The 10,611-nt window shown below is 34.9% G+C and overlaps 1 protein-coding gene across 1 annotated transcript; it reads right to left on the reverse strand.

Moving 5' to 3' along the window:
* Nucleotides 1–960: 960 nt before the first annotated feature.
* Nucleotides 961–10,059, reverse strand: LOC139897774 (uncharacterized). The gene is made up of 10 exons (XM_071880468.1): nucleotides 9,817–10,059; nucleotides 7,726–9,557; nucleotides 6,603–7,058; nucleotides 4,298–5,513; nucleotides 2,977–3,326; nucleotides 2,725–2,898; nucleotides 2,471–2,628; nucleotides 2,265–2,356; nucleotides 2,026–2,093; nucleotides 961–1,245 (listed from the first exon to the last, which is right to left on the reverse strand). The coding sequence occupies exons 1-9, from the start codon at nucleotides 9,986–9,988 to the stop codon at nucleotides 2,065–2,067; spliced, it is 4,479 nt and encodes a 1,492-aa protein (XP_071736569.1). The 5' UTR covers nucleotides 9,989–10,059; the 3' UTR covers nucleotides 961–1,245; nucleotides 2,026–2,064.
* Nucleotides 10,060–10,611: the final 552 nt, after the last annotated feature.

Below are 10,611 nucleotides of genomic sequence, written 5' to 3' on the forward strand. Positions count from 1 at the left end.
TAACTTAGCAAATTGATCAACTTGGATGATGCTAAAACTAAAAAATGTGTGAGAATTGAGTGAAAATTCTTACACGTATTAAAGGACTACCATTGTAAATTAAAAATATATATATATATATATATATATATATATATAACAATTTTCCACCATTTGTCAATTAAGTAGAAAGAAAAATAAGCTTGTAGGAAAAGAATTTATGATCGTTTCTCTCCGAACTTTCTCTTCAATATTTAAAAGTTAAATAGAAAGATGAAAGACTCTTGCAGTTATAAAAGAGGTGAAAGGATCCAGAGAGAATTAAGGGTGTGAGAGAACTCACAGAATTCACAGTTTGAGCTCAAATTACACACAGATTGAATTCAATCTCTGAGTTCTCTCTACCATTGGTTCTCTCTAAATACTCACTCTATAAAAAATTATAAAAACATATTTTTAAAACAGAAGTATTCAAAGTTAGATTAAATTTGGATCTCTACTGAGAATTCTCAAGCCTCGCCCACCAAGGTAACTACATATTTTTTATAAGTCGGAAATCGTATTCTTTAGTCTCCCTTTTTATTACTGTATTATTTTTTTCCCTCATATTTTCTATTAAAATCAACCTGGGAGCTACGCCTAGAAATATGTAAGTTAATCTGTTAATGTATCATTACATTTATGCGAGCTACTCAATTCAGAGTACACGGCTAAAAAGTTTAACTTGTTTAGGCTACCGGATAAGGGGAATAACTTTTACCCAATCGAGTTGACAGTTTTGGCATTTGATAGCATTTCTATTTTCATTTTTCAAGAAATGATAGTTTCATTTCGTCAACCTGCCGACCAAAAACCAAATTAAACAGTAACTTACCATCTGGACAACTTTTTTTAGCTGTTTTACGTTTATTTTAACATGCTTGTCTAGTTGTCGACTTAAACCAACATACACTGACTTGATTCATGTATAAAAGTGCATACATTATGTTCATATAACTGAAAGTGTTGCAGCCATAACCCACTACAGAATCATCAATTTACAAACTCACGGCCATTCAGTTTAAGGCCGTTTTGTCGGGATTTAGCAATAGACTATTATTATTAAGCATAGAGCACATATTGCCTACCAGCATGAACACAAAAACATAATCCTAGATAGCTAAGCAATTTCTAAACGTGGTGGCTCTTCATCTCCATATGAATTTTATGCATGGAAGAAATCTAAAATCGGCATAACAAGGTTGGGATGGTATGCTTAATTAAAATCTGCCAATCAAAATTGTCACGTTAGACATAAAAAAAAATAGCAGCAGCCTGCAATTGGCATCAGGAAAAGTTGGTCAAAACTCGGGATTACTCGGAAAATCGGTCAAAGTTAAACTTGTTCAGCATCCAAGTATTCCCCGAGTTGCGAAGTACTCCCTAAAAAGTCCCGACCGAGTACTCCTGAAGTAGCGATTTTCGAGTTGAATGGAAGTTAAAAATGAAGTGAATATAAAAAACTGAGTTTCAAATAAGGCCAATACAAAGAAATAAGGCCAAGACAGTTTAGTAGTTACAAACAACTTAAGATTGCAACAAATGATTTCCATTCGACTCGAAAATCACCGTTGTTAATTTTCTTATTCTTTTGGGCAAGGTTGCAAAATCACTACTCGGGGAGTACTCAGTCAGTCGGTCGGGACTTTTAAGGGAGTACTCGGCATCAGGGGCAGAACATAGAGGAAACACTAGGGGGTATCCGCCTCAGCTTAATTTAAAAAAAAAAGAAAAAAAAAAAAAGAAAATTGACTAAAACTTTTTTACTAATAAATAAGGGTTTTTTTAGTGTTTACAAGCTTTCACTAGTTGCACCCCATCTCAGATCGGGTTCAAGTTCCGCCACTGTTCGGAAGCTCAGGAGTACTCAGATGTTGACCAAGTTTGACTTTGACCTAATTTTGACTGGGTTTTGACCGATTTTCCAAGTAATCCCGCATTTTGACCGAGTACTCGCCGAGTAACTTGGAGTTTTGCAACGGTGAATGTTATAAAGAAAAGCAATACCTTTGATTTGTATGTGAGTATACAATTGACATAGGCAACCTATTGCTGTAGTCTTAGGGGCAGAAGAACTGCAAGCACATGATTACAAAATGAATATATATATATATATATATATATATATATATATATATATATATATATATATATATATATATATATATATATATATATATATATATATATTATATTATCATTTATAACTTACTTAACTATCTGATCATTACGAACAGAAATTATACCTTCATCAATGCTGCAAAAGCTTTCTACATGAAATATCGTTTCGGGGTTGAGTGATTGTTGCAATGGCAGAACCATGGCCACACGGCTTTTACTGCAGATACCAAGTCCATTGAGATGAGCCCAAATACAACCTTTAAATCTTCTTTTTAAAAGACAGATTTTGAAAAGAAAAAAAAAACCTAAAAAGATCATCAAAGTGATTCACCTGGCCCATGAAGGGACGAACTTCGTTTTGGGTAGGTCATCCTCTTCGTCATCCTCATCATCATCAGAAAAATATGGAGAAATTTCATATGAATTTTCTTGAGTTGTTGACTTAACTGGGTCAACCTTTACAGGTGTGTTTTCAGATACCCTTGTTGCCTATGCAAAAAACAAAAACGCAGATCATGAAATGAAATACTAACAATAAAACATGTTTCGTATAACTGAAAAATATGTTGACAATCATAAACACACCTTTTCTTTCTCACCACAACCAACAGAAGCATCACGTGTTTCGGCAACAGAAGTAACTTGCTGGATGACTCTCGCTGTCTTCAATTCAGCGTTGTGTGTTTGAGAACTATTTTCATCTGCGTTTTTCATTTGTCTCGGGTTTTCAAATGCTTTCTTGTTGCCAGCAATTGCAGCCTGTATTCAAATACAATTAGGGTAACTTTTGAAATATCAAGCACAAAGGAGGACTACAAAGATTAAACGAAAACTAACATTTTTGCTCTGCTGTTTTTCCAATTCCACTTTCCCAAAACGTGATTTTTCAAATTGAAGTTTCTGGTTTTTTTGTGCTTCTGCAACAAGTTTTCGTTTCTTAGCCACTTGTTTCTTCTCTTCTTCCTCGCGTTGCCTTTTTCTTGCTGCTATATCAGCTTCTTTTCTCTTCCACGCATCCTGTTTCCTTTTCTTTTCCAACTCTATTTCTCTTGCATTTTCTTTCCCTATTCTAGCTCGTTCAAGCTTCAATGCTTCTTTCTTCATTTTTCGCTCGTTCTCCTTTTCTTGTTCGCGCCGTTTTGCAGCCTCGGCCGCCTCTAAAGCCTTCACTTTGATATCTCTCTTACCTTCAACAAGAAACACACGATTATGAAAATATCAGATATATGAATTATCCAACGAGAAAAAATAGATAAATAAATAAACAGACGTCTTCACACTCTTCATTATCATGGGTTTTAAGTAGATGTGGCAAAACAGATGGGCAGGACTACTATAAAAGGTGTCAAAATAGGTCTGGTTGAATTGACCAGCAAACACTTCTCTTTCATTTATTTTTTTAAACAATTAATTAGTTAATTACTACTACAAAAATCAGTATTGTTTTGTTATCATAATAATACAAATCCAAATCTTTGAACAGTAAAAATATAATTTGAAAAGCTGGAATAGCACAGTTGGTTGACGTACAAGCCCTCCTTCTAGCACAATTATATTTAAAAAGATAGAAATATAATTGAAGCTTGGGCTACTTTTAATAACCACTTGACCTATTTGGGATAAAACTCAACCCACATCTACCCATACACAAGTCAATGGGTCAAACTTGCAACATCCAGGTTAGGACTGGTATAGTAGGGGTCAGAATGGGTCTGGCTGGGTGGACCAGCAAACATTTATTTTTCTTAACAATTAATGAGTTACTTACGACTACAAAATCAGTATTGTTGCAATATTAAATATAAATCGGCGAACAAAAAAGATTTTCAGGGTTGTTTCATGTGTGCATTAGTTAGATATATAATTAGAAAAGCTGGAATAGCACAGTTGGTTAAAGCTTGTGGCTGTTAACCATAAGGTCTGAGGTTCAAACCCTCCTTTTAGCAGAATTATATTTAAAAAATAGAAATATTATTGAAGCTTGGACTACTTTCAACAACCACTTGACCCATTTGAGATAAAGCTCAACCCAAAAGTACCCATACATAAGTCAACGGGTCAAACTTGCAGCCTCCAGTTTAAAGCCAATGTTGGCATTGGATGCTTTGAAATAGAAAGATGACACAAATGCAGGAACCGGATAAATAAACAAGTTTACCTGGGCAAACAGCTGCTGCTTGTTTTTGTTGAACAATTGGTATGAATGAAGTGATGTTTGATACAATATTGTTACTTTTAACCTCCTTCTGAGATACCCTTGGTATTCTATTTCTCAAACTGCTCTTATTACTATATCCAGATACATTCCCCCTACTACTAGCTCGTGTAGCCATTGACGGCGTCCGGTTAACCTCCCCATACCTACTTGTCTTAATCCCGAGACAATTTTTAGGCTTGTACTTGACATTATCACGAGTCCGAGGGACACTATGCTCTATATTAACAGAATTTGAACTACATCTATCTGGATGTTTCTTGGAAACGGACACGGGATTTACATGTTGAGAGGAAATTTCGGTAGCCTCGGGAATTGGTTCTTTTTCATCTGCCATGTCATCATCATTTTCTTCATCACTTCTGGGATCTTCCTCAATAGGGAAGCAAGTAAGCTCGGGATTCGAGCTCAATTGCTTCCCTGAACTGCCTGAACCGCCCGAACTTGATGCGGATCTCTCCCAAAACTTTCCAACAGGAGATAAAAAATGGGATTTTGATTGCCAATAGTATGGACTAGCAGTAAGAGGAACTGATTCAAATTGTTGTTGATTTTCAGAGGGCCCACTAATTTCACTTGTTTGAAGATGATTTTTAGAATCTTGGTCAAAAGATACAACGCTTCCGAAGTCCATTTGGTCAATGGTCCCATCTGCCATAAATTCATACATGTCTTGAAGTTGAGGTTGCATATGTTTAGACGAAAACTGGGACAAAGGTGTGTCCATTGTTGCAGATTTACATAATTTCTCTATGATGCTAGCTCTTTCGATTGTGGTACTTGCGATCTCCATTGCGTGAAAATCTATCCCACTTTCAGCATTCTCCATACTTGCATTTTCAACGTTCTGATCTATAATAAAACGCTCATAGCTCGGCATAATTTCATCAGAGACATTTAAACTTTTCTCATCAGTTTGTGAAAAACGAAACGAGGCGAATGAAGACGCCCATTCGGAAAAGCTTATCTCGGAGTATTTATTGTCGGTATTGACATCATCAATACTGCTCAAATGTGTAGGCTCCATGTCTTCTACCAAGCTATTATTTAAATCCCCGCCTGCATTACTGATCAAGTTTGATATTGCCATCGTTGGTTCAGAGTGTTTGGGTGTGTGGGTTATCTCTGTAGTGACATCACCCAATTCAGTAGCATTTACCTGCACAGATAGTTTTGTTCAGTGTCTGATAGCAAAATTGGCATCGTTATATATATATATATATATATATATATATATATATATATATATATATATATATATATATATATATATATATATAGACACACACACACACACACACACACACACACAGGGGCAGGATCAATGGGGAAGTAACCAATCGGGGGGAAGCAAAAAAAAAATTTCGTTTTTTTTTGAAATTTTTTTTTTCCGGCATCAAGATCACACGAAAATATGAGCATTTAGAAGAGACACTTCGTGATGAATGTTATTATTTAGGCGGGAAAACGATCGACAAAAATAACATTCAAGATAATATTGTTCGTGAAGAATATGAACGTTTTTTTTTTTCTAGTTTTGTGAAGTAAAATTTAGCCCGATTTAGAGTTTAGGGTTTAGGGTTTGGTGTTTTGGGTTTATTCCATAAACCCAAAACACCAAACCCTAAACCCTAAACTCTAAACCGTTCATGTTAAAAACTCAATCTAAATCCTAAATCTAAACCCTAAACCCTAAATTTCTAAACCCTAATATCTAAACCCTATAAACCCTAATATCTAAACCCCAATAGCTAAAACCTCAAAATACGCTCGAAAAACACGATAATTGTTATATATTACTTCTTCGAGCGTTTTCCCGCCAAAATAAAAACATTTATCACAAAGTGTCTCTACTAAATGTTCATATTTTCATCTCATCTATAATGTTCGTGAACAAAGTTTTTTCAAAAAACGAAAAAAAAAAAAAAAAAGTTTTTGCTTCCCCCGAATGGTTACTTCCCTCTTGATCCTACCACTATACATATATACATATACATACATACATATATATGCATACATATATATACACACATATATATACATATACATACACACACACACACACACACACACACACACATATATATATATATATATATATATATATATATATATATACATACACATACATACATTTATATATACATATAGCTACACCCATATACATATATACATCTATACATACATATATACATATACATACATATATATACTAAAAGTTAAGTAGCCAACATCAGAGCATTAATACCTTTACAGCTTGAAGCTTTTGTAGTGACTCTGTTTCTTCTGGCAAATCGCACATCAAATCATCACGAACACTTCTGTCACAGATTGATGCATATTCCCTTACAGAATATGAATCATTTTCATTTGCATCCAGATTGAAATGAACAGCATCTTTTTGAATATGTACCCTATAGCCTTTTACATCAGAGAAGCAGTTTGGTTGGTCCTCAATATATCTCTGATGCTTCTCTGGCCATGTATTAAACTTGACAGAATTGAGTTTCACATTGGACAACTTTAGGATCGTCCCACCATCAGATTCTTCAGTTATTAAAGAACCAAGATCGTTATCTGGTATTCGGACTTCGTTATCCAGGCAATGTTGTGAATCCTTGTTTCCTTGTTTGGTTGAATTCGAAACAAATGACGAGTTGGCGTCACCAGCAACACTTCCCTCACCTTTATGACCGAGATCACCCTATCATAAATGAAACATAAAAGCAATTTTATCTTATTACTCACAGGTTTCATCTATGTCTTCGCTGTCGAGAAATGAAAAAAAAAAAAAATTTAAAAAAAAATAAAAAGTGTACCACTTATAACTTATGTGTCACAAGTATGATAACAAAATTATAAGTGATGTGTAGAACATTACTCTGTGTCAAATATTGAAGTGTTCACTCATCGAACATTGCCATGGAATGAAATATTAACATAATCAGAAACTAAAACTTGAAAGTGTACAATGGACGTTACAAACCAGCTTGCATGCTCATGTTTACTCTCAACTGATCAAAATTCTTTTACTGATAATAAAGTTACCAATTTTCAAAAATAAACGTGAAATATTCTTAAAAATTTCTTGTAATAGAAGGATGAAAAGCTTTATATAATATAAGTGCAGATATAGAAATATAGATAGTGCAAACTGATTTGTACTCTAAAAACTTCAGCATGAATATCAGATCAGTTAACATAAAGGGTTGTGTGTGCTCTTCACTTAGACTTATCAATTAAATGCAAATTACTCCACTATAGTTTTGATCAAACATGACGAAAAAGACACAAAAGCAGTGGAGTGTATCATATAGCTGGATTGAACTGGGTTTGCATGTATAAAAAAACTAGCACATTAAGTAACATACCTCTTCGATTTGCATCTCTGGTAAGGAACCACGATCTTCACTATAATGAGATTTTTCTGAATGCTTTTCTTCATTAAGGATATTATGGACTTCTTTGGGGGAAGTATCCATCTCACAAGTTACATCAATATTATCAAATACAGTAACTTTCGAGTTGTGCTCAACAGCCTCCACCATAGGCTTCTTATTTTCGTCCAAACTAATATTCAGTGTCTCATCTTTTCCACACTCAATATCATTATGAAATGGTGTCATTGCGTGTATTGCACTGTTTGACAAAACATTTGTTTCTGGTAACTGCTGCTCAAATAACTTGCTACTGGATTCATAATCCACTGATGAAGCAGATTCCTTTAAAGGGTAACATTCGTCACTTGGCAATCCATCCAACCTTCTCTTTTTGGAAAGTGGACTACAGACTTCATCTAAATTACATTCGTCGATTTCATCAAAGTTCAGTTGTATAGGTTTAACACCTACAGAACAGTCTGGAGATTGCATTGAGGCTAAACCTTCTGATACTGTGGGGACTACATCTAACTTCATACCAGAACTTACGGGTTGTAGTACAATTGGGGCTTCTGTGGGCCCATTTTCCACAACAACATGGGCACTGTTTTGGTGGTTAGCTGCAAGTTGAGATTCGTTCATAGGGCCAGACCTTGACCCCGTAACTCGAGCACCAACAATATTTGAGGAATCGATTTGCTTCAATGCACCTTCGTTGCTACTAATAGTTTCCCCGATTTTATCACTAAGCACCTGAGAAGCCTCGACTGCATTTGATAGCTTGCTGGAGTCATTAAGTCCATCCGTTAAATTGCTAACAATTTGAGGAACTGAACTTCCATATTCTTTTGGAATGCAAGAATCAGATGTACCCAAATTTGAAGACTTGTCTATCCCACTAGGTTGTTGAAATGAACTTCTAGACCTCGTAATTCTACCCTCATTATGCCTTTGTGAATCATTTGTCTTCACGTTTATTGATTTACTGCTTGCATTACTTCCCAAACAGACCTCAGAATGTTTACCCTCTTTTATAACAGCATCAGTATGGCCGGGTTGTGATATATTACCTATTGATTGTACCTGATTATCACCATCCAGTTCATTTTTCTCATGAGATGGGCTGTTTTTAGACGCATCATTCGCATAACTAGGGCGTTCATTTGGACTACTGGATTTTGCAAGTCTACTGCTTTGACTACCTCTATCATTTCCCTTTTCAGCCTTTCCCTCTGCTGCAATAGAATTTGCACCACTCATACCTATACATTTATCCGCTTCTGATTGATGATTATCTTGTGAGACATGCTGGAAATCACTTTTTAAGTCCCCACTAGAAGACATTGCAGTTCGATTTTCATTTCCTAGACAACTTTTACCAGTCGCTTTCCCACTAGTTCGAAGCTCTAAAGCTTTTTGTCTCGACCTGGACCTCTGTATTCTAACAAGTGACATATCTGGTGCACTGTAAATGCTTGATATTCTAGCATCTGTCTCATTCAGAGGAGATATGATACCATCATCTTTCTCAGCAGCACAACTTAAGCTGCATCCTTCATCCTTATCAGGACACTCAAACGTCTCATTATTCTCACACTCAAGAGTCTCAATATTCTCACACTCAAGTGTCTTCATTAACTCATCGGTTACATGAAGACCTTTGTCAGGAGCATTGGTTTTCACACATGTTTCTTTCAAAAATCGTCCATCGTTCCCAGCAAATACTGGTTGGCTATAGAGAGAACATTTACCTCTTGAATAAGCAACAGGATCTCGTGTCGGCTGAAATAATAGCTTAGACATAATTTCTTCTTTTTCCAGTTCTGCATAAATATTCATCATAAGACTATTTCACATACCATAATTTGAATTTTCAGATTCATACTAAAGTTATTCTTAAGCTTATTTCACTTGTTTTCAGATCCAAAATAACAAAACACATTAGCAAATATTAGCTCGTGCTTATTCCAATTTAACCTAATTTTCCAATTTAACCTAATTTAACCTAATTTTCAATCATTTCGCGATTTAAACTAAAATTCACATCAGAATGCAGTTAAACATTGAAATTAGGATGCTTACCCTTGGAATTTGAAGAATTAGGGCTTAGAAGCCACGAAGGAGGTGTCATCCCATCGATTAATAGTGTGGAAGCAAGTTGTTGAGTGTACGAATCGGCTTGTTGCTGTACTTGCTCGAGGAGTCGTTTCTTTTGCTCGAAGAGTTGAACAAACAATTTTTCTAACGTCGACATGAGTCGCCGGCGGTGAACGGAAGAAATGCGTCAATGGTGGTGCATTCAATTTTGATTGAAGCGGCAATCTGGATTCAAATATTTTGGATCTGCAATGATGATGAATGGATGGATACTTTTGTCTTTTAATAAAAAGTCACAGTATAACTGTGCGTTGTGTGCGTTTTTACTTTGCACAATTACATATATCAAAGGCTAAAATTAGATTAGATTAAATAAATCGGTTACATAGCAGTGAAGGTATTTTTACGTGTTTATTTTAAGTTTTTATTACAAGTACTTTTTAACATTTTTCTAATTTGAATTTTGAGCCTCTAATCTAGATATTATGTAAAAAGTAATTGTACACTGTGTTAACTTTGTTAATTGAGGTATTCAACTAAATGCATTTAATATTTGAGGCATGAAAATGAGAAATTAGAAAGTTAAATATATTAGAGAAATGTATAGAAATACAATTGCCAAGAAAACCTTGAAATATTCCATTATCTAATCAAGCCTTAAAAGTAACCTTAATAATTGACAAAAAAATTATTTTATGTTTTTTGTTTTCAATTTGAAAGGCAATATATTGAATAAGAAAAAATAGTGCAAAGTGGTGAGAGAGGACTGCAGGAAGCACC

Source organism: Rutidosis leptorrhynchoides, chromosome 3, assembly GCF_046630445.1.
Source record: "Rutidosis leptorrhynchoides isolate AG116_Rl617_1_P2 chromosome 3, CSIRO_AGI_Rlap_v1, whole genome shotgun sequence".
NCBI classification, from domain to species: domain Eukaryota; kingdom Viridiplantae; phylum Streptophyta; class Magnoliopsida; order Asterales; family Asteraceae; genus Rutidosis; species Rutidosis leptorrhynchoides.

What these genes read in the sequence shown, in the direction of transcription:
- LOC139897774 (XM_071880468.1), bottom strand. Translation starts at nt 9,988, where the DNA reads ATGTCGACGTTAGAAAAATTGTTTGTTCAACTCTTCGAGCAAAAGAAA. An exon ending in TAATTCTTCAAATTCCAAGG is followed by an intron (nt 9,558 to 9,816) that starts GTAAGCATCCTA and finishes ATATTTATGCAG; the next exon opens with AACTGGAAAAAGAAGAAATT. An exon ending in CTTTTGCAGCATTGATGAAG is followed by an intron (nt 2,094 to 2,264) that starts GTATAATTTCTG and finishes ATGTGCTTGCAG; the next exon opens with TTCTTCTGCCCCTAAGACTA.